We start from the raw sequence: 24863 nt of genomic DNA on the forward strand, positions 1-24863 counted from the left end.
CACTGAAATACAAGCGGCCTAAATGGACCAAAAAAGTTCACTCTTACACAATGTATTACATCCGTATCCCCCTATTTCCCATGCCTGGGAGATTTTGGTATATTTTCATCAATTTGCATCCAAGAAAACTCGTGGAACGGATGCAAAAAGATAATTAGGCTGCCGTTCCATTGTCACTGTCTAATAATCTTTCATTGAACAGGGACCCTCATAAATTAGATCGTTATTGATTAACAAGCACCATATCCAATTACGAGGTAATCCATTCTAGTGAGTTTATGAAAACCAGTGCCCTCGAACACGTCGTTACTTTGCTTGTAATTATTGCTGGCAGTGTGTGTCAGCAAAAATTCATAATCATAACACGGGGGGGGGGGGGGGGGGACTCTACCCCTCCCCAAAAAAATATATTTTGTAAAGAGTGCCCTTCTTTTTTACGCAAGTGCCCTTATTTTGTAAACAAGTGCCTTTTTTGTCACCAGCGGGCTTTTTTTTTTAGTGCCCAGCAGGATAACAGGGGCAGATAAATGCACACAAGGCTATGAGGGTCGTGGTAACTAATTAATAATAATAATAATAATAATAATAAAAGAACATTTGTAAAGCGCCGGTATCCGCCAAAAATAGGCGCTCATGGCGCTCGAGGAGAAAGTCAAGTTAAGATTGTGTGTTGTGAGAGTAAGCTTGTTTGTACAGGTGAAATTTTATGTTTGTCTTAAATGTTGTGATGGATGGAGATGATTTGATAGCCAGAGGGAGTTGGTTCCAAACTCGGGTTGACGCTGCAGCAAAGGATCTGTCACCCCACAGAGTGGAGGTCCTGGGCTCATGAAGCATCATGAGCTCACTGGAGCGAAGTCCGGTGCGTGCTGTTGAGTACGGGTTGATGAGATCGATGAGATACTCCGGCGCATTGTTGTGGAGGATTTTGTAAACGAATAGGCCAAGTTTGTATTTAATTCTGTATGATACTGGAAGCCAGTGGAGATCTGCTAGTACAGGAGTGATGTGAGAATGTTTACTAGTGAGAGAGATTAGTCTGGCACTGATGTTTTGTAGTCGCTGCAAACGGTTTAGTTGATTTAGGTTAATGCCATACAATAGTGAATTGCCCATGTCAATTTTGGATGTGATGAAAGCGTGAACAAGTATTTCAGTTGTGTGTTTGTCAAGATATTTTCGTATGTGTCCGATGTTACGGATCGACATGCAGACTGATCTAGAGATTGATGTAAGGTGATGTTCCATGGATAGAGATGAATCAAAGATAATACCAAGATTTCTGACTTGATTTGATGGCATGATGGTTGAATCACCAACCCTTATGGATGGAACATGAACTTTGCACGATTGCTGCTTTGAACCTATGATGATAAATTCGGTCTTTTCATCGTTGAATTTGAGCCAGTTGTGAGTCATCCAAGAACGTACGTCATCAATGCATGTTTCCATCTGCTGGATTGCTGAATCAACCTTGTGTTGTTGAGGGTCTACTGACATATATAATTGGGTATCATCTGCATAACAATGATAGCATATACCATGCTTTCGAATGATTTCACCAAGTGGCATTGTATACAGAGAGAACAAGACGGGCCCTAGGACTGATCCTTGAGGTAGCCCAAAATCAAGAGAGACAGTAGATGAACTTGAATCATTGACCCGGACAAATTGAGATCGGTCATTAAGGTATGATTTAAACCAGTCTAATGCAACTCCATCTATCCCAATACGAGTGTTGAGGCGGCTGAATAATGTGGGATGGTCAACTGTATGAAAAGCTGCTGATAGGTCGAGCAACACGAGCAATGATATCCTGCGCTTGTCCATAGCCTGCAACAGGTCATTTTGGATTTTGAGGGTGGCAGACTCGACGCTGTGATTAGCACGGAAGGCAGATTGATGCGGGTCATGTAGATTGTTCTCAATTAAGAAAGATGAGAGTTGCATTAAGACTACCCTCTCAAGGGGTTTACTCAAAAGGGAAAGATTCGAGACTGGTCTGTAATTCTTCATTTCCTATTTGTTTAGATGCGGCTTCTTTAAAAGAGGTCGTATCTGAGCAACTTTCATATCATCCGGTACATCACCAAACAGTAAACTGTCATTAATGATGCCAGTGAAAACTGGCACAAGGGAAGCTGAGCATTTCTTAAACAGGGATGATGGAATTGGATCTAATTCGCAGGATTTAGATGATGATTTACTGAGAATGTTAGACACATCATTTTCTGTAACTGGCTGAAATGATGTGAGGTGATGTGAGGCACAGAGCTCTTCCTCATGCGGCAAATCAGTAGTAACACGCTTGAAACCTTGGCGAATCTTCTGGATCTTCTCAGTGAAGGAACAGCAGAACTCATTTGCCAGATTCTCGTCACTGCTTTCAGGGAGAGGGGACACACGACACCTGTGAAGTAATCGGTCTTATTCTGTGCATTTTTTTTCTGGCAATCGAAAAGAGATGGAACTTTCGTTCGCAAAGATCATTTTCATACACAAGACACCTAAAACACTTTGCTTTCTAAAGGTTTTTTTTCTTCAAAATATTAAAACTTTATAGCACGATGCTCTCTTCAAATTTGCTGGTACCCCGCTATGCTTTTGCGCGCATATAATGATTTTTTTCCCGTAAGAAAATTCGGCAAATCTTGATGTGCACATACGTAGTTGGAATACCGAACTCGCCTATTGTGCCGCCCTGAAAAGCGCCACCTATTATCTTATAGTACCCATGATCATCCGGTTGAACAACGCCCCCATTTTCAAAATGACGGCCATTGCTTGTTATTCTACCTATATTTTTTTCAAACGACATATCTGCGATGACCCTATGCTCGGTAGCCGCTATCTTTCTTATAACATACTCTGTTTGTGCGCCAAATGCCATTCTTGTATCATCAAAGGCTCAATCCCTCCACATATCTGCCGTACTATATATACAATCTTTGGCGATAGTCATTTTGAAATACTTTATGTCGGGAAAAAATGAATTGCAATAGTGCAGTTTAGGACTCCGTTCCATATAAGAACGAAAAGACACTTCATGTTTAGGCTTAATATTTTAGCTAAATATTTGGCGATGAACAGATAATACAAGCAGGAAAAGTTATTTGATATGTTTGGAATCATCAATTCGCAAAGATCATAATATCTTCTGGAAAGAGGGCAGGGTTTTGATTAATCATAAGCAGCTGTAAACGGAACTTGTAAAAAATAGAGTTGTCCTATACCGGTACTACACGACTATCAATTGAATTTGGACTGCGGAGAATTCGCTGAAGTCCTATATCTCGTTAAACCAAAAGAGGACGACTAATACTCGATTCATGATCCCCCTTCTCTCAACAATTACATTTGTAAAATATTAATTATAGAAACTCAGATGAGCAAAAGAGGAAAAGCGCCCTCTGGCGTCAAATGACCCCCAACCTTGAAACGACCGACTGAAAAAAAGCTTTGCCTCTTGTCAACAATTTGTATTGCTGAGAAATTTGTGAAGAAATAATTCCATAACTAAACCTGGTGGACTAAACCTCGTTCGATGTCTCGTTCAAAAGTGAATAACTTTCATGTTGCTAGGAAAACAGCAATAGAAAATGACATCTTGTTTTCGGGGTCACACTCGAAATACACCTTTAACTGCTTTTGGCTACTTCATCTTCGCAATAACATATTAAAATTTAAAAAAAAATTATAGTTTAAGTATTTTGCTTTGTAGATATGCCTACCCAGCAACAAGGCATTCAAACGACAATTTTGTATATCAAGAGTTTTCTAGTGGCGTATGTAAGGCCTACCCCCACTCATGGCCTATGCCCCTCCCCCGTGAATCCCCCACCTTCTTAGAATTTAGGGGGGGGGGGGGCTAAAAGGAGCGTTGAAATTGTAAAAACAGTTGAGTGCCCTCCTCTAGAAAATGAGGTCCCTTAAATTGGATCCCATCAGTCACTGCCATTATATTTCTGTTGCAAATCGGTCAACTGTTTGCGTATTTCAAGACAAATTTAAACAATTTAGTGTTGGATTTTACGTGTGTGTGGTTTGTAATTTGAATAGAACCTGATATCGAAAGAACATTTTTAAAATGTTCATCCCAACTTCTACTTTCTCTTTTAACCCCTCGCCTGCCCGCCCTGTCTGTCTGTTTTCCCCACTTTTCTCGGCTATGGCCCGAAGCCAGTTCCAGCCGATTTAGCAACAACACGAATCACATATCAGCTGTTCGGGTTGCTGGCGAGATTTCGATCGGCCATGTGCGCCATATTTGCATAATCTATTATATAATAATCTTTGCATGAAGGACAGAGTCTATATTTCTGCTGCAGTCATCGCAACAATCAAAGATGCATTTTCCTTGCTTTCCTTGCATTTTCCTTGACCGGAAAAGAAGTTTTGCCTCTGGTGAACACCTTGTAATGCTGGAGAATTTTTAAAATTATGTATAAGAAGCAAAATCTTTTTGGGTGATAAAGAAAAATAACAACATGAACGTCTACGTCCGGAGTGGGAGGGCCGAGGCTGTTATACCCTTGTTGCTTTAGTAGTCTTGCCGTTAAGTAGTGTTCACATTTCTACTTGTTTGTTTTCTTTTTAGTTTAAATGAAAATTTTGTTCAAAAGTAAAAATAACAACTAACCAGGAAAAATAGCACGTTGTAAATAGATAATTCACTCGCAAAAACTGATACACAAAATCGTTTTATTCAACAGCAATCAAGAGCAAGGTTACAAAGCGTTATGATATTGAATTAATTAAGACCCACCACACAGAATGACTGTTCATGGTTGTATTTAGTTCAGATCATATATAGCATTATTTTTTTTTATTTTCTTCCAGTGGCCTTGACCTACAGGTCAGTTTTTTTGGAACTCTTTACAATATTATGTCTTGTAAATGAAAACAGATGTCAGCAAGTTTTGAAGTAATGGCATAGCAAGGAAATATTTTCCATAGGAGATTGTGTCAGAAAAAAACCAGTTAATAGCTTCACAATCGTTACAACCTATCAAGTGTTGTTAATTGCTAATTCCTATAGATTGAAATTCTGATTAGCTTCAGATTTAAAATGGTAATCAGAAAATTTGTGATTCACCATCCCATTGCTGTTGGTATTTTTGGAATCTGAAATGAAGACCAACAACAAGAAAAAATCATGCCATTTTTTTTCATAATTTATGCATGAAGCTAAAAAGGCAAACATGCGGTTATTTGCTGTACTCGTCTCTGAGAAAGGAAATCTATAGTCCTCTTTGCGCATGCTTGAATGATATAGGTACACTGACTAACTAGCTCCCTGATTGACCGAGTGACTGACGAACTAACTCACTGAGTTGATTGAATGACCGCCTCACTCACTAAATAACTAGCTCCCTAATTGACCGAGTGACTGACGAACTAACTCACTGAGTTGATTGAATGACCGCCTCACTCACTGACTAACTAGCTCCCTAATTGACCGAGTGACTGACGAACTAACTCCCCGAGTTGATTGAATGACCGCCTCACTCACTGACTAACTAGCTCCCTCCCCGACCGAGTGACTGACGAACTAACTCACTGAGTTGATTGAATGACCGCCTCACTCACTAAATAACTAGCTTCCTGATTGACCGAGTGACTGACAACTAACTCACTGAGTAATTGATTGAATGACCGCCTCACTCCCCGACTAACTAGCTCCCTGATTGACCGAGTGACTGACAAACTAATTCACTGAGTTGATTGAATGACCGCCTCACTCACTGACTAACTAGCTCCCTAATTGACCGAGTGACTGACGAACTAACTCCCCGAGTTGATTGAATGACCGCCTCACTCACTGACTTACTAGCTCCCTCCCCGACCGAGTGACTGACGAACTAACTCACTGAGTTGATTGAATGACCGCCTTACTCACTGACTAACTAGCTCCCTAATTGACCGAGTGACTGACGAACTAACTCACTGAGTAATTGATTGAATGACCGCCTCACTCACTGAATAACTATCTCCCTGATTGACCGAGTGACTGACGAAATAACTCACTGAGTTGATTGAATGACCGCCTCACTCACTGACTAACTAGCTCCCTCCCCGACGGAGTGACTGACGAACTAACTCACTGAGTTGATTGAATGACCGCCTCACTCACTGAATAAATAGCTCACTAATTGACCGAGTGACTGACGAACTAACTCAATGAGTAATTGATTGAATGACCGCCTCACTCACTGACTAACTAGCTCCCTAATTGACCGAGTGACTGACGAACTAACTCACTGAGTAATTGATTGAATGACCGCTTCACTCACTGACTAACTAGCTCCCTGATTGACCGAGTGACTGACGAACTAACTCCCCGACCGAGTGACTGACGAACTAACTCACATAGGCCAAGTTCGCGCAAGGACTATAGTTGACCAATGGTTAACTAACGTTTGCCCGAACTCTGTCTAGTCAACGGTGGTTGACTACGCTAGTTGTCTATTTGGAACCAGCCTACTGGGGTTGGTTGCTTCGCTGGTAACCAATAGCCGCGCGCATTCATAACGCTAGCAGAGAGCCAGGATCAAGAAGTTTTGCGATGACATTTTGACCAGTGTTTGACTAGAGACGTTCGCACGTTGCTATCAGTGCGCAGGCGTAAGGTACGTCACAAATCAACCACTTGTCGACTAATGGTCCTTGCCCGAACTTGGCCTGAGTTGATTGAATGACCGCCTCACTCACTGACTAACTAGCTCCCTAATTGACCGAGTGACTGACGAACTTACTCACTGAGTTGATTGAATGACCGCCTCACTCACTGACTAACTAGCCCCCTAATTGACCGAGTGACTGACGAACTAACTCACCGAGTTGATTGAATGACCGCCTCACTCACTGACTAACTAGCTCCCTGATTGACCGAGTTACTGTTCTGAAGTCTCACCAAGGCCACGTGCATGAACAGTTTCCCACTATTCATGTTCTGAATCCATTGAATAGACTTTACTAAGCGTTCCTTGTCTCTGGTTGAAGTTAGTAAAAGACGACTTTACATTTACTTAACGCTCTGTGTAAGACACCTCGCGAACAGGGCTGAGTAGGTCATTTGGAACAGTATCTGTCTGTTATTTCGAAGCTAGCGTGTTCGATTCCGCAAACACTATAATGTCTGACCTATGCTCCTCAATCTCTGTCCTATTTTTGAAGGTAAATGAAAACCGAATTAAAATTCTCAAAAGGTTCAACGCGTCCTCATCTCACATTGGAGCTTTTTTTGCCAGCTGACGCAGGTCAGCTTTTTCGTGTGTGCATGACCCTTGCACACCAAAGTCTCCCACAGTAAGCAGCCCAGAATGCATTGCGTTTCCGTACAGATTATGGTACAATGATGCACCCCTGTATTAAAGTTCCCCTCGATACTAGTGCTAAATGCCCATACTTCAACATTCCTTTTAAAATACTGAAAACTCTCACAGGTTTTAAAGCTGAACAGAAACGTGATGATCAACATTTCATCTTTCATTTTTTTTTTATTTGTGGTGGGTTGCAAATTGACTTTTCGAGAAATTCTCACCCCAACACCCTATTTTTCCCAAAGCGGAAAAGTAGCCATCTTACAAACCGATCCCTCCTGCCCTCCACAATACGGAAAACTAGCGCCAAATTCGAGCCCAATTGCATCAAAAATGCTCAGAATTTGAATCCCATAGTCCGGGCCAGAGGTTCATTGCCATATCTCTTCAATTCCCCTATTTGATGGCTCTCAGAACTCTCTAATATAGAATATTTTGAGGGTATAACTTTTATTCATGAGCTCGGAGGATGGGTTAGTCCTAGTCTGGTGTGCACGCACAAGCGTTTAACCCCAACTAACGGCCTTTTCATAGAGGTTTGTATTGTTTCTCTTCACTTCGATTTGAATCGGAGTAAGGCGGGCGGGTGGGGGATAGATGACTTATTCATGAAGAAACTGTTGAGGTAATTTTCCGCTGTCGTATGAAACTTGGACTCCGATGAAATCTGTTCTCTTATACGGTTCTACATCCTTGAAGGACATTGTGATATTTATTAAACAAAGTGATATTAAAATGGTTTAACACTCTGAAAAATCCCGAGTCAGATTAAATCCCGTCAAACTGACACTTTTCCGTGTCAAAGTGGCACTTTTCCGGGTCAAAGTGACACTTTTCCAGGTCGAAATTGTCAATTTGACCCGAAGTAGTATCACTTAGTCTTATATGACCCGCATTCCGCAGGACATGCATATCTGACCCGGGACGTTTTAGATAGAGTGAAGATATTTTACTGGAGATATTATGCTCGAAGATAGCGATTAGATGCTTCAAGGCACATATTTCAAGTTCTTTGCTAACTTCTACGGTTTCTGCATTAAAAAGGACATTTCAATTGCGACAAAAAAATAACAGGCTACGAAAAGATAACTTTGGTCGCAGGAGCTCATACCATGCCAACAGCATTTATTCAACAGAAATCTTAAAAGTGTGATTACAATAATTAAGACCCACCACCCAGAATGACTTTTCATGCTTTTGTTTAGTTCAGATATAGCGTATGATTTGTTTCATCTGCCTACAGGTCAGTTTTAAGTCTTCATAATTCACTGTCTAATGTCTTGTAAGCGAAAACTGATTTCAGCAAGCTGTAAAGAAAGGCCTATGTAATAACAAGACAACATGCTAAATAAATGCGATGCAAAGGAGGAAGTTGTGTCAGAGAAACTCGCAGTGGTAGCTTCACAATCGTGACACCCATCGGGTGTTGTTGTTCATTTCCAGATAAAGATTCTGATTAGGATCAGATTAAATAGTAATCGAAAAATATGTCATAAATTTACTCACGGGAGTTAGCTTTGTCAACTTTTAATCCTTGGGGGAATTTCAATTACATGTAGATGCAAAAAGTCTCATTTAACTCGAACAAGGCAAAGACAATACAACTTAATCCCTACACCGTAATAAATAATCAATTGCGACTTCATCATCCCAAGGCTGTTGGCATTTGGAATCTGAAATGAAGACCAAAACAAGAGAAAATAAAAATAATTTCATTGTTAAGCTCACACCAAACTCGTTGGATGAAAAAAAATAGGAAAAAAATAAAAACGTTTGTGGTATTTACGTCCTTAGAACTTGCTTAAAATGTCAGTGCTAGAAATCACATGCACAGAAACTAGTACAGGAATGTTAAATGTCTATAATGGTGTCAAATCTAGCCCAGGTTGGATGATTGTCTTCATTGCATTACGACTGACGTCCAGGTTCTTAGACCTCTGTGTAATACGACTCAAAAAAAGAAAATTATTGTTTTGAGCACTTCATATCGTGGACTCCCTCTGTACGTAGGGAGGTAAGGAAGTCTACTAGGTTACATTGGTTTCAAGGTAAGTCAATTACAGCAAAATGAAGTTTTGAATGACAAATTTTCCTCTTTTTGAGGTTATTATTTCCTTAAACGGGTGCAGCTAAGTTGAACGATTATATCTGTCATTACGTGGGCTCACTAGCTATGGCCAAACAAAAAAGTCTCCGGTTTCAGGTATGCGCCCGTGTCGCCCTTGCCATGCGCTTCGGCAAAATGAAAAAGTTTTTCTTTCCAATGTAAGATGATGTCTCAAAACTGCCAAAATCACTGGTTTGACTGGAATCCTGCTGCAGCACAATTTTAACATGTTTTTAGATGGGGTTATGATCGAGTATAAGCTTTATGTGGCCTCTAAGGGACTCCCATTGCGCTAAATTTAGTTGGGCACTATTTGCAGTCATCAGCCGACATTTGAAGAAAAAACGGGGGAAAAAAGCCGCGTCGCTGCACCACTTTTTGGGGCAAGCTTCATATCAGAAACCCGGAGACTTTTTTAGCCTAGGTTGAACGCCATTAACAAAAGTGGGGTCACTACTCGACAAGCTTTGCTGTTTAGAGACCCGCATCCATTAATATAACGACTGTCAACTTTTCGGAAGAAGCAAAAATTACCTTCAATATTTTGCCATTCTCTTGTAAGGATATTCGCAATCTCCCCATGGCATGCAGGTCAAGCCGCGTTCGCACGATGGATAAACATAAAAACAGGCTGAAAATAAAGCAGTTGGATATGAAATGTTAGTGTTACCACACGATAACACTGTGCATCAATACATTGGCAGCGTGTTTAAATGTGAACATTAAATCTGATTAATTAGCTCGAAATTAAGAATAAATCAACTGCAGAAACTTACGTGGTCCTTCATCTTGTTTCACAGCAACCTCGTCGGCTGAAAGGAAAGAGAGGCGGAACAATTACTTTATTGCTGATCAGTGCGTCAGTTTAGATAAAAAAAAAATCACAACGCTAAATCTTACACATATAATGACAAGGATCTTTATTGGAACATGGTCGAATGTCCATTAAAATGTGTCAGTACTTTACTACTGTACTGGCCCGATTGGCGGATTGCATCGTAATGTTAAATAGATGTCGTTCAACTAAGCTGCATCGGTTAAAAGGGAATAACTTCAAAAAGAGGAAAATAATCCTAGAAACTTCGCCGATTGAGCTGAAGAGCAATGAGACGGAGAACATGTTGAATATTCACTTTTTATGTTCACTGCGTAAAAGATGCGTCCCCCGCGCTCCTCAAAAAGGAAACGGGACACAGCATTGCTTTCCAATGATTCTATTAAAAAAGTATTACATCGGTTTCGAGGTAAGTCAATTACAGTAAAATGCAGTTTTGAATGACAAATTTTCCTCTTTTTGAAATTATTATTTCCTTCAACGGGTGCAGCTAAGTTGAACGAAATATATCATTACGTGGGCTCACTAGCTAAGGCCAAAAAAAGTCTCCGGTTTCAGGTATGCGCGCGCGTCGCCGTAGCCATGCGCGTCACGTCGGCAAAATGAAAAAGTTTTTTTTGCCAATGTAAGATGATGTCTCAAAACTGCCAAACTCACTGGTTTTAGCAGCACAATTTTAACGTGTTTTTAGATGGGGTTACGATCGAGTATAAGCTTTATGTGGCCTCTAGGGACTCCCATTGCACTAAATTTAGTCGGGCACCATTTGCAGTCATCAGCCGACATTTGAAGAAAAAAACGGGGAAAAAAGCCGCGTCGCCGCACCACTTTTTGGGGCAAGCTTCGTACCAGAAACCGGAGACTTTTTTTTGGCCTAAGTTAAACGACATCTATTTAACAAAAGTGGGGTCACTACTCGACAAGCTTTGCTTTTTTGAGACCCTCATCCACATTATTGTGATCTTATGATTGTCTTGACATACTGCTTTGTATTGCTATGTGGTAAATAAAGTAAGATTGATTAAATGATTGATTGATTGATTGATTGAAACAGCCCCCCCCCCCGCTTCCGGGAAATAAACATTATAACGATTGTCGATTCAACTTTTCGGACGAAGTAAAAATTACCTTCAACATTTGCCATTCTCTTGTGAGCATATACGCACACTCCCCATGGCATGCAGGTCAAGCCGGGATCGCACGGTGGATAATCATAACCACAGGCTGAAAATAAAGCAGTTGGATATGAAATGTTAGTGTTACCACACGATAACACTGTGCATCAATACATTGGCAGCGTGTTTAAATGTGAACATTAAATCTGATTAATTAGCTCGAAATTAAGAATAAATCAACTGCAGAAACTTACGTGCTCCTTCATATTGTTTCACAGCAACCTCGTCGGCTGAAAGGAAAGAGAGGCGGAACAATTACTTTATTGCTGATCAGTGCGTCAGTTTAGATAAAAAAAAAATCACAACGCTAAATCTTACACATATAATGACAAGGATCTTTATTGGAACATGGTCGAATGTCCATTAAAATGTGTCAGTACTTTACTACTGTACTGGCCCGATTGGCGGATTGCATCGTAATGTTAAATAGATGTCGTTCAACTAAGCTGCATCGGTTAAAAGGGAATAACTTCAAAAAGAGGAAAATAATCCTAGAAACTTCGCCGATTGAGCTGAAGAGCAATGAGACGGAGAACATGTTGAATATTCACTTTTTATGTTCACTGCGTAAAAGATGCGTCCCCCGCGCTCCTCAAAAAGGAAACGGGACACAGCATTGCTTTCCAATGATTCTATTAAAAAAGTATTACATCGGTTTCGAGGTAAGTCAATTACAGTAAAATGCAGTTTTGTATGACAAATTTTCCTCTTTTTGAAATTATTATTTCCTTCAACGGGTGCAGCTAAGTTGAACGAAATATATCATTACGTGGGCTCACTAGCTAAGGTCAAAAAAAGTCTCCGGTTTCAGGTATGCGCGCGCGTCGCCGTAGCCATGCGCGTCACGTCGGCAAAATGAAAAAGTTTTTTTTGCCAATGTAAGATGATGTCTCAAAACTGCCAAACTCACTGGTTTTAGCAGCACAATTTTAACGTGTTTTTAGATGGGGTTACGATCGAGTATAAGCTTTATGTGGCCTCTAGGGACTCCCATTGCACTAAATTTAGTCGGGCACCATTTGCAGTCATCAGCCGACATTTGAAGAAAAAAACGGGGAAAAAAGCCGCGTCGCCGCACCACTTTTTGGGGCAAGCTTCGTACCAGAAACCGGAGACTTTTTTTTGGCCTAAGTTAAACGACATCTATTTAACAAAAGTGGGGTCACTACTCGACAAGCTTTGCTTTTTTGAGACCCTCATCCACATTATTGTGATCTTATGATTGTCTTGACATACTGCTTTGTATTGCTATGTGGTAAATAAAGTAAGATTGATTAAATGATTGATTGATTGATTGATTGAAACAGCCCCCCCCCCCGCTTCCGGGAAATAAACATTATAACGATTGTCGATTCAACTTTTCGGACGAAGTAAAAATTACCTTCAACATTTGCCATTCTCTTGTGAGCATATACGCACACTCCCCATGGCATGCAGGTCAAGCCGGGATCGCACGGTGGATAATCATAACCACAGGCTGAAAATAAAGCAGTTGGATATGAAATGTTAGTGTTACCACACGATAACACTGTGCATCAATACATTGGCAGCGTGTTTAAATGTGAACATTAAATCTGATTAATTAGCTCGAAATTAAGAATAAATCAACTGCAGAAACTTACGTGCTCCTTCATATTGTTTCACAGCAACCTCGTCGGCTGAAAGGAAAGAGAGGCGGAACAATTACTTTATTGCTGATCAGTGCGTCAGTTTAGATAAAAAAAAAATCACAACGCTAAATCTTACACATATAATGACAAGGATCTTTATTGGAACATGGTCGAATGTCCATTAAAATGTGTCAGTACTTTACTACTGTACTGGCCCGATTGGCGGATTGCATCGTAATGTTAAATAGATGTCGTTCAACTAAGCTGCATCGGTTAAAAGGGAATAACTTCAAAAAGAGGAAAATAATCCTAGAAACTTCGCCGCTTGAGCTGAAGAGCAATGAGACGGAGAACATGTTGAATATTCACTTTTTATGTTCACTGCGTTAAAGATGCGTCCTCCGCGCTCCTCAAAAAGGAAACGGGACACATCATTGCTTTCCAATGATTCTATTAAAAAGTGTTACATCGGTTTCGAGGTAAGTCAATTACAGTAAAAGGCAGTTTTGAATGACAAATTTTCCTCTTTTTGAAATGATTATTTCCTTCAACGGGTGCAGCTAAGTTAAAGGAAATATATCATTACGTGGGCTCACTAGCTAAGGCCAAAAAAAGTCTCCCGTTTCAGGTATGCGCGCGCGTCGCCGTAGCCAGGCGCGTCACATCGGCAAAATGAAAAAGTTTTTTTTGACAATGTAAGATGATGTCTCAAAACTGCCAAACTCACTGGTTTGACTGGAATCCTGCTGCAGCACAATTTTAACGTGTTTTTAGATGGGGTTACGATCGAGTATAAGCTTTATGTGGCCTCTAGGGACTCCCATTGCACTAAATTTAGTCGGGCACCATTTGCAGTCATCAGCCGACATTTGAAGAAAAAAAACGGGGGAAAAAGCCGCGTCGCCGCACCATTTCTTGGGGCAAGCTTCGTACCAGAAACCGGAGACTTTTTTTTGGCCTAAGTTGAACGACATCTATTTAACAAAAGTGGGGTCACTACTCGACAAGCTTTGCTTTTTTGAGACCCTCATCCACATTATTGTGATCTTATGATTGTCTTGACATACTGCTTTGTATTGCTATGTGGTAAATAAAGTAAGATTGATTAAATGATTGATTGATTGATTGTTTGAAACAGCCCCCCCCCTTCCGTCAAATAAACATGATAACGATTGTCGATTCAACTTTTCGGACGAAGTAAAAATTACCTTCAACATTTGCCATTCTCTTGTGAGCATATTCGCACACTCCCCATGGCATGCAGGTCAAGCCGGGATCGCACGGTGGATAATCATAACCACAGGCTGAAAATAAAGCAGTTGGATATGAAATGTTAGTGTTACCACACGATAACACTGTGCATCAATACATTGGCAGCGTGTTTAAATGTGAACATTAAATCTGATTAATTAGCTCGAAATTAAGAATAAATCAACTGCAGAAACTTACGTGCTCCTTCATATTGTTTCACAGCAACCTCGTCGGCTGAAAGGAAAGAGAGGCGGAACAATTACTTTATTGCTGATCAGTGCGTCAGTTTAGATAAAAAAAAATCACAACGCTAAATCTTACACATATAATGACAAGGATCTTTATTGGAACATGGTCGAATGTCCATTAAAATGTGTCAGTACTTTACTACTGTACTGGCCCGATTGGCGGATTGCATCGTAATGTTAAATAGATGTCGTTCAACTAAGCTGCATCGGTTAAAAGGGAATAACTTCAAAAAGAGGAAAATAATCCTAGAAACTTCGCCGCTTGAGCTGAAGAGCAATGAGACGGAGAACATGTTGAATATTCACTTTTTATGTTCACTGCGTTAAAGATGCGTCCTCCGCGCTCCTCAAAAAGGAAACGGGACACATCATTGCTTTCCAATGATTCTATTAAAAAAGTGTTACATCGGTTTCGAGGTAAGTCAATTACAGTAAAAGGCAGTTTTGAATGACAAATTTTCCTCTTTTTGAAAAGATTATTTCCTTCAACGGGTGCAGCTAAGTTAAAGGAAATATATCATTACGTGGGCTCACTAGCTAAGGTCAAAAAAAGTCTCCCGTTTCAGGTATGCGCGCGCGTCGCCGTAGCCATGCGCGTCACATCGGCAAAATGAAAAAGTTTTTTTTGACAATGTAAGATGATGTCTCAAAACTGCCAAACTCACTGGTTTGACTGGAATCCTGCTGCAGCACAATTTTAACGTGTTTTTAGATGGGGTTACGATCGAGTATAAGCTTTATGTGGCCTCTAGGGACTCCCATTGCACTAAATTTAGTCGGGCACCATTTGCAGTCATCAGCCGACATTTGAAGAAAAAAACGGGGAAAAAAGCCGCGTCGCCGCACCACTTTTTGGGGCAAGCTTCGTACCAGAAACCGGAGACTTTTTTTTGGCCTAAGTTAAACGACATCTATTTAACAAAAGTGGGGTCACTACTCGACAAGCTTTGCTTTTTTGAGACCCTCATCCACATTATTGTGATCTTATGATTGTCTTGACATACTGCTTTGTATTGCTATGTGGTAAATAAAGTAAGATTGATTAAATGATTGATTGATTGATTGATTGAAACAGCCCCCCCCCCTTCCGGGAAATAAACATTATAACGATTGTCGATTCAACTTTTCGGACGAAGTAAAAATTACCTTCAACATTTGCCATTCTCTTGTGAGCATATTCGCACACTCCCCATGGCATGCAGGTCAAGCCGGGATCGCACGGTGGATAATCATAACCACAGGCTGAAAATAAAGCAGTTGGATATGAAATGTTAGTGTTACCACACGATAACACTGTGCATCAATACATTGGCAGCGTGTTTAAATGTGAACATTAAATCTGATTAATTAGCTCGAAATTAAGAATAAATCAACTGCAGAAACTTACGTGCTCCTTCATATTGTTTCACAGCAACCTCGTCGGCTGAAAGGAAAGAGAGGCGGAACATTGTATTAATACTCCACGGAAAACTTAGCAATGGGAAAAACATTTTCGGGGTGAAACACAAATTAGCACGGAGAATTGATTGTGGTCCGAGGGAAGGATTGTAAATTGCAGCCACCGCTTTCTCCCAAAAATAAAAGACGGACTGAAGCTCAAAGAGAAGAAAAAAAGAAGAAGGACATGTTACCTTTGTTAGTTTCAGCCGCGAAGACAGAGCCCAGGCACACCAGAACGACCAAGCAGATATAAGCCTTCATCCTGACTGCATAAAGATACGTTAACCCAGAATAATAAAAGCGGCACCCACAACAAGAACTAGAGGTTTGCGTTTGTTGAGTTACAAACACAAAGTGGTCGGGCTGGCATCTATTTCATTATGTCTTAAACTTTGCCACAATAATCAACTGAAAATCATTTTCAAACATTTTTCAACCTGCCGCTAGAGGCCGTTCTAACATGACGTCACCGGTATTTTTTGTCTAAAGTACAAACTGGCTGGAGACTAACATCGCTGAAAGCAAATGCACATCTTTTTTCAATTTTTAAATTACAAGGCACTTCCAGTTTGCAAGTCCCGTACACAGCAAAATCAGATCTCTCCATAAAGCTATAATAAATTTTATATAGCTCAATGGATCTCTCACAGTTGATTTTCAAATATTAATCACGTGGTCTCAACATATATGCACACCTAAGCTACTGTATTGTAAACTCATCAAGTACAATCGTAAAAAACCCGTATCTCTAAAAGTAAAATTCGCACACCATTGGCGTAATGCAAAGTATTGCTCGCCATACCTATTCATCCCAATGTGCACGTTTAAAAAAAAGCCGCCTAGTTGGGCACCCGTTAAAGTTATGTAGCGCCCTCTAATTCATATGGCATCTATTTCATGTGTCTTAAAATTTGCCACAATGAACAGTTCCATACCCAACCTCGTCACCAGGGTGTCGAGCAGAACGCGCCCACCTCTGCTCTCTCACCCTGGTATTGGATCATTTGCATGTTCAAGATTATTGAACACACATGCAAATGAGGAATAGCCTGGTGCCTGCATGTGCATTACATCAGCGTTTGTTTTTGTATGCGGTATCTGGGGTAAAACTAACATCAATTCGTCGCGCCGGAATTTGTTTAACTTAAAATGTTACAATCTGGCCCGCCAATATCACATTTCATATTAATATAAGCAAACTGGAAAGAAAAGGAGTGTTTTTGAGAAGGCGTGGACGTTATTATTACAAAGCACCGTGAAAACACGTAATGTACGTTGGAAATAACAACACCAACTACACGATATCAATCAATTATTAGCAAATTGCTTTATCGAATCAGGACGAAGGTGGTTCCATACCTGCATCGGGCATCAATGGATTTTCCTGCCATGTTGCCTAAATTGAATTCTGTATCTGCAGATGTCTAGATTTGAACTTTCTATTAAAAAACACAATATTCAAGCAACTGTGGCGACGATCTTATCCAACGTAAAGACACTTGTGACTTTATACACGTACACAATGGTAACTGAATCACCAAGAACACAGACTTGACTCAAGCTGGAATTGCCTTAAATCGGTATCTTACAAAAATAAGTTTAAACTAGAGGTTCGCGTTTGTAATGTTACAAACGCAGAGTGGTCGGGCAGACAACTATTTCATTAGACACTGCCCAGTTAAGTTTGAATATTTTTATGTCAGAACAAAGGATCACGAACTTCAAAATGTCCAGTACAATCAATTATTTTGTAAAAAAAAATGCATCTTTTAAAGAGAATGATAAATTTCAGTATACATTTTAGGTACACGTACACGTTGTTTCCAGTTTGATGACGTCATCAGTCAAGGGACTACTGATATAGTTCAAGGAGGATACCTGTTTATCATTAAGTAAAAATAATGCACGGAAATATAGAAATTACAAGTGTATGTAATAATAACACCCAACTTCCGGTCTGATCCTGTAATGATTATAAAATCCTGCAAATTCATTTGTGGTTGCTCACGGAATATATAGGGACAATTTGGAAGAATTTTGCTTGAGGGCTTTAAAATTTGAAAAGGTTAAACTCGTTTTTATGTTCCGCTGGAGGGTGTCCTTTCGGGGATGACGTCAAAACTATGTTTTTGTGTTTGGCATCCCTCACTTAACACTTTCATAATGTACTTGTCTGTTGTAAAATGCTTTTGTTTTAGTTACAATTAATTTAGGTCAAGCGGTTTTGTGCCCGGGAATACCGGAAATGAATAAGTTGCTCAAGGCACCGTCTACAACCTCACGAAAACAATTGAACACGAAATTCTATGTAGTTTAAGAGATTTTGCTCAAACTATTTTGTCAAATTGTGCCCTGAAATCGCTTGTTATTTGATACCTGATGACGTCTTGATGACAAAAAAATGTATAACATCATCGTCGTAACATGGTACAAGTTCCCATAGGATATAAAGCGCACGTTAGCATATTGTGTCGTCAATTATGTCTCTGGTCTGTACCCTAATGAGCTCGTTTGAATAGCTTCCCCGAGTCAACTCGGATATGGTAATCCTGGTGGAACCAACAAGAACCAGTTGAAACCAACTGTCCAAACCAGTATTAACTGATAATCCTGATGCACTGTTATTTCGGTTGTGTAAAAATCAAACGGTTGTGTACTATTTGAACCTAGCAACCCGTTGTGTAAACTGTTCTTTACACAACTTGTGTAAAATATTACACAACTTGTTCAATATTTTTACACAACTAGTTGCTAGTTTCATATAGTACACAACCGAAATGACAGTGTGGAATCAACAGGAACCGGTCGAAACTAAATGAATAAACCAGTAATAACTGGTAATTCTGATGGGATCAACAGGAACCAGTTGAAAGCAACTGAATAAACCAGTAATAACTGGTGATCCTGATGGGACCAATAAGAACCAGTTGAAACCAGTTAAACTTACCAGTAAGAACTGGATACATTGGAATTACAGGGAACAGGAACCAGTTGAAACCATAGCCGAACCAGTTACCTACGGGTAAGTCTTACTGGATTCATGAATTCTACGTGACAGGTCTGTAAGACGAGCGTTTGACATATTTGTACAGATAGGCTAACACAATGTAAACTGTCGCGTCCATATACTCATAAAGTAAGTTACTTACATGAAGTTGACGCTGTTGTGCTCCTGAAGTAGAGATAAGCTTGCTAGTTGACGACAATCGCCGGAATGTCTATTTGGAGAAAGGACCAGACCTTTTATACTTTTTGGAGATGTAAATGGACGGTGCAGAGCTTACGAATGTGGTAACGAAGGACCGATAATTGAGAGTGGTATCAGTAGACGTTCCAGATTGGCTGAAAATTATAAGATGTGAACTCCAGTGAAAGCCCCACCCACGCTTCTTGACCAATCACAGCTGCGATTAAAGACTGACATGCGTGCACTAAAGTGCACCATGCATTTGCGTGCGTTTGACGCACGGGCTGGCACGTGCAGTGGGGCAGCGGATGGTGTCACGTGCTGTTGCCCACGTGCTCAGTGGGTGGAGCTTAATGGATTGGTTTATTGATCATGGTGACTCATCAAAAAACCTCATGTGACTAAAAAAACCCACTTCACTTTCAGCCCAGTTTACGTAGCATCTAAGTTTGGTCCAATGACGAAACAAAAGAAAAATTCGGAATCTCTTTCAATATTGCAAACTTCAATAGTTTCAGAACACGAACGATGAAGCAACGACTTTTAACGATGTCAGTATTATCAACAGAAATCCTTAAGTATAGACTTTCAAAACGTATTGTTACAAACAAACAGATACCTTTTATTCATTTTTAGAAAAAAGTTGTATATCAAGCAGAATCTGTTGATTTGTTGTATTTAGAAATACCTATCAAGGCATACGTACAGTCGTACACCCTTAAAAGAGTTAATTTGTCTATAAGAGACAAAGGACAAACATTCTAATTTAAAGATGACATTGTGCAATGACAAGAAACGTCTTTGCTATCACAAGAGTCAATTAAACGTCATTTCCTACAATTACTCGTATCAGCGAACTGTAATTGATCATAAAACCAGTAACTCGAAATTAATCGTTTCGACGAACATTATTTTGATATTAAAACAATATTTTACACTACAGATTCAATTGAGACAAAACATACTTCGTTTTGTATGAATCCTTTTTTTTTAACGTATCTGGCAAGTTATTTATCATGTAAACTGGGTTGTTATGGTTGTCGGCCGCTAAAAGCAGACATATCAGGACAAACAACGGAACGCAATACTTCACAAAAGTTACCATCAAAAGCTTTAAAGTGACTGCCTCAATAAGTACGTAACAATTCTGCAATGCTGGCTCTTGAACACTTACATAATCTTATGTTTTATACTCAGTCCAATTTAAAAAAAACCTATAATTTTCTCTTACAAAATGTTTGGATTCGAGTAATCACAATATGTCGCAAAAAGAATCAATGAAACAGTATACACCTGACATTCGGAGATGTAACGTATCTTGTGACAAATATAATGGCACGCCTATAAGACAAAGGCCTATCTTTTTTTTTCTTTTCTTTTTTTAGCCCCCTTTCATAACCTTCTTGGACTTTTTTAAAGCCTTTTTGCAGTAGGATATCATTTCAAGTTTATTTTACTGAATTGGTCGCCTTGCTCAGAGCTTTTGAACATGACAAGTGACACTAATACGTTACCAAGCTGATCAGATACGTTACTTACCAGGTTGATCAGATACGTTGTCAGGTTGATCAGACTGCTTTATTTAAACCACCATTTTCCTTGAAAATCATGTGTTGGCGGGCTTAATTTTTTTGTAAAGTCGTAGTGCTGTACGGCCTTAAATGTTCTTGTTTTAGGTTTATATCTATACTTAACAATTTATAGGTTATGTCCTTAAAGTTGGTTAAAATTTAAACCAATTTTTACAATGTTGCCCAACGTTGGGTATTTTTTTTTAAACAACTGTTGGACGGTTCACCTGGTAAACAACAGTTGGCTAAAATTAGTCATTCTACTAGTACCCAATGCTGGTTAAATTTACCCTTATTCAAGGCAGAATAAAGAGAAACTCTGCGTTTTTAGTCTTTTTTTTTTCATTATTAAATTCGATGGACTAAATTAAATTTTTCGATTGGCTACCACGAAAATCATGGATTTCCCCCCAAACAAATTCGTCAAAAGTCTTAGAATAGAAATGAAATTTAATTTGAGCTGTCACGGTGCTCAGTTTAAGAAGCTGTTTAAGAAAAGCAGGCCTATGGTAGTTAGGTTCGTGGAGAGTCCATGATATATATAGCACTGTATATTCGTTTGGATATCCGTCCCCTTAGTGGCGTAAACCCGTGCCGACGACTGGGGGGGGGGGGGAGGTGACTCCCCCTAAAATTCTAAAACCATCCCTACGTAGCAAAATTCAAAAAGCGGTTAGCGGGAGGGAGGGGGGCTGAACACCATTCGTCACTATACGTAGCACTGCATGATGACAAATCAGCGACATGAGTGTATGCTACTGCTGTTTATGAGCATTTTACCTCAATTACTGACTTTATGAGTATAGTTGATATTTTCCTGTCGATTTTTTTAAATTGGCTACAATTTCTTTCTGTATGTGTGTATGTATGTATGTGTGTGTTTGTTGTTGTTGTTGTTGTTGATATTCACCACTTATGGGGGATGATCCAATGACCCACCTTTCCCCCTCAAAAAAAATGTTGGGGGTATATATGCCCCAGGGATTTACACCCTTGTCCGTTCCTTCGAATCACCCCGAACCCTTCCCAATCCCATCGGCATGAGCGTCGCCGGAATTTTGTCCAGAGGCAGCTATGATTATTTGACACTTGGGGCGCTGTTCAACTTTAAACGAAGCCGTGTACAGAGCACGGATCTGACAGTACATAATATTTTAAAGGCATCTTTCCGGTGGTTTTGTCAAAATTTCAGAAAAATTAACAGTTCCAAAATTACTCAGACAATCTTGTTCCCCCAGCCCCGGCTCCGCACAAGTGACCCCCACCCTGTTCTTCAATCCTCTTGTCCGCACTGTTACCACCTTATAGAATGCAAGGAGAAATCCCGAGGTACCAAGGTTGAAAGAGAATCCAATGCAGTAATTAGTTCGCTTATCAATTCAGGTGAGTAACCTGCTGGTACATCATCCAAGACGCTTTGGATCCCTGGGATCTTCACTTGGCGTCGGCTATATCCATGCATGATAATCTACAAAGCCTTGTAATTATTTGACTGCATGGGTTAAGTCCTCTTTGTATTTCCTGGGGTAGAATTGGACCCATTCATTAAAAATGTTGATTGAAACAAAACGAATAGGGCGCGAGAGAAGATATTCACGTACAAAATAATGACCGAGTGAAAGAAATTTGCCCGCGCTCTTAATTTTTTCCCTCGCAAAAGGACGTTTTTGTTTTGCATGTAAATGAACCCGCCCTCCAAGAGCCAAGTCATTGTCAAGCCGCAAATAATTCATATTTTGTAAAAAAAAATATTCAATAATTAAACTTTGGTGGACTACCATGTCTCATTCAAAAGTGAATAACTTTCATGCCGCTATAGGTAAAAAGCATATATATTACATTTTTTTTCCGGTTTCACACTCGAAATGGATGTTTAACGGCGTTTGGTTGATTTTTCGCCATCGTAATAACATATTTAAACCAGAAAAATATTATTCTAAATAGTTTGTTAATGTAGCAAAAACCAATCCAACAATAGCAATTATATTTACCAAGGGCTTCCCCTGAGGCGTCCCTGAAAAATGAGGCTCTTCCACTTGAGCCTTATACCCCCGCCCCGCCCCCTGAATCTCCTACCTTCTCAGAACTTATGGGACTAAAAAGGAGCAGCCGCAGCGTTGGTATTGTTAAAAATTTAGTGCCCTACTTCAGGAACTGAGTCTTTTTAAGCGTACCCTATTTTCGAGTTGCACCCCCCCCCCCCAAAAAAGCAACGTAAATAAACAACGAATAATATGGATAAGTACATGCGTCGGGTGCGCGGAAGAAAGTCGTTAGGGTGAAAAACAATGGGTCAAAGGTCAAATTCGGATTTTTTTTCGGGTAATAGATAGAGCATGGAAAAAACTTTCATTTGATCTAGATTTTCTCTCAACGGGCTACGTAATACTGATGTAATTAACAGTACAGCAAAAGTAGTAAGGACGTTTTTCTCTATTTGTTCCCGGCAAACGGTCGTTAGCGTGTAATTGTAATTAATGTAACAAAATATGTGCCAAGTGCGCTAACTTTTTTCTTCCAAAATGACCGGCCGGGCCATTTTCAAGATGGCGGCCAGCTTTTTTTTTAAATGGCCGCCACTTCAACCTCGTCCCCAGTGCTTACTTTATTTCCAACCTGGTTTCCAATAGTAAACCTTGGATAGGAAACTTTCTTCTTGTATCCTGATTCGATACCGCAATTGGCTAGTAATGGATTTTTATCGTGTACTTGGTGTTATTATTCACAACGTGCAGTACGTGTTTTCGCGATCATTTGTCCATGCCTTCTCGAAAATACTAATTTCCTTTCCAATATGGTCATATTAATATGAAATATGATACTGCATGTTGTGGCAATCGTGTTTTTGTAACTCAAGCCGTGCTCGCGCCGCGACGAATTGACTCTGTTTTTACCCCAGACACCGCATACAAAAACAAACGCTAATGTCACGCATATCCAGGCACCAGACTATTCCTCATTTGCATACGTGTTCAAAAATCTTGCACATGCAAATGATCCAATACCGGGGTGAGAGGGCAGGTAGTGATGGGCGCGTACTGTTTGACACCCTGGGGACGAGGTTGCCGCCACTTGGACTCAGGAAATGACAGCCCAGCTTTATAAGGGCTAGATGCAACAGAGAAAAGGCCAAAAAAAGAAAGGAAAAAAGGAGGCTGCCTCCAAAAAAGAAAGCGGGCGGGACGCTAAACATTTTTTTTTTTTTGCCTAACCCTATTTTCAACGTTCATATTTCCAATTTAAGGACATTTTGGTGCCTTTTTTTTTCTTATGCTAATGCAAATTTCCATATTTATTAGCAAAAGTGTGACATGTCAATTTTCAGGCAAAAACCTCAACGTTACAGCTATTTCAGCAGCCACATTTTCTTTGGTGATTCGTTTTTGTTTAAGTTCATGACAGTAAGCTAATGGGCACAATTTTCTCACAAATGGTAGAAACTTCAATGTTACAGCTATTCCAGCACCAAAATTGTCAATTTGTTTTTGGACATTTTCCTCAGTAAATTTTCTGGTCTTTGGCGGTTCGTTGCTGTCTCAGTAAATAGCAGTAAGCCAAATATTTGGGTTCACAATTTGAACAGAAAACCCATAAATTGAACAGTGTCTTTTCGAATTTACATCACAGTTACAGCGCCCTTATGTGTCAGGAAAAGCACAGGAAATTTTAAATGTTAAAATAAAATTGCACTTTTCCAGTCATATGGTTGCTAAGGGCGATTTCAAAAGGTTACGTAACACTTCATTTTCATTTTGAATGAAACTACATGTACACACACATGGTTACGTTGGCGGGCGAAATCTTTGAAAATTAATTTCTCCCGTTTGGAAGACTGTATCTTCATGCGACTTTCAGGGTTTACTTCCCTCATTATGATCCAAGTATGTGCTAAAAATCGTTGTGATGACTTACTTTTCGTTGAAATTGGAAAAATAGGCCTGGCTACGTGCACTTTTGAAAGTTGGTAGACTGGCGTTTGCAATATCTGTCAGTCTTTTCAAGACTCACAAATATTATTGAGGTTCCTATCCATTACGGTCTGCAGTAAACAATTGCATAAAAACCTCCTTCACGAGTTGTTAATCAACAAATATCACCCTTTTTGCCGGCTTCCATT

General features: G+C 39.9%; 1 protein-coding gene across 3 annotated transcripts; it reads right to left on the reverse strand.

The window, feature by feature from the left end:
* Nucleotides 1–8408: 8408 nt before the first annotated feature.
* Nucleotides 8409–19397, reverse strand: LOC119737000. 3 transcript variants are annotated; one of them, XM_038211047.1, is made up of 13 exons: nt 19134–19397; nt 16180–16250; nt 15936–15971; nt 15695–15790; nt 14499–14534; nt 14258–14353; nt 13062–13097; nt 12821–12916; nt 11634–11669; nt 11393–11488; nt 10206–10241; nt 9964–10060; nt 8409–8995 (listed from the first exon to the last, which is right to left on the reverse strand). In XM_038211047.1, the coding sequence occupies exons 2-12, from the start codon at nt 16247–16249 to the stop codon at nt 9966–9968; spliced, it is 729 nt and encodes a 242-aa protein (XP_038066975.1). In that variant the 5' UTR covers nt 16250; nt 19134–19397; the 3' UTR covers nt 8409–8995; nt 9964–9965. The 3 variants fall into 3 exon arrangements, with proteins under 3 accessions (XP_038066975.1, XP_038066974.1, XP_038066976.1); XM_038211046.1 differs by having other exon boundaries at nt 16180–16254; nt 19138–19395; XM_038211048.1 differs by lacking the exons at nt 9964–10060; nt 10206–10241 and having other exon boundaries at nt 16180–16254; nt 19138–19378.
* Between the last annotated feature and the right edge of the window lie 5466 nt (nt 19398–24863).

This window comes from Patiria miniata, unplaced genomic scaffold (assembly GCF_015706575.1).
Source record: "Patiria miniata isolate m_02_andy unplaced genomic scaffold, ASM1570657v1 HiC_scaffold_3, whole genome shotgun sequence".
NCBI classification, from domain to species: Eukaryota; Metazoa; Echinodermata; class Asteroidea; order Valvatida; family Asterinidae; genus Patiria; species Patiria miniata.

What these genes read in the sequence shown, in the direction of transcription:
- LOC119737000 (XM_038211047.1), bottom strand. Translation starts at nt 16,249, where the DNA reads ATGAAGGCTTATATCTGCTTGGTCGTTCTGGTGTGCCTGGGCTCTGTC. An exon ending in GAGAATGGCAAATGTTGAAG is followed by an intron (nt 14,535 to 15,694) that starts GTAATTTTTACT and finishes CTTTCCTTTCAG; the next exon opens with CCGACGAGGTTGCTGTGAAA. An exon ending in GAGAATGGCAAATGTTGAAG is followed by an intron (nt 10,242 to 11,392) that starts GTAATTTTTACT and finishes CTTTCCTTTCAG; the next exon opens with CCGACGAGGTTGCTGTGAAA.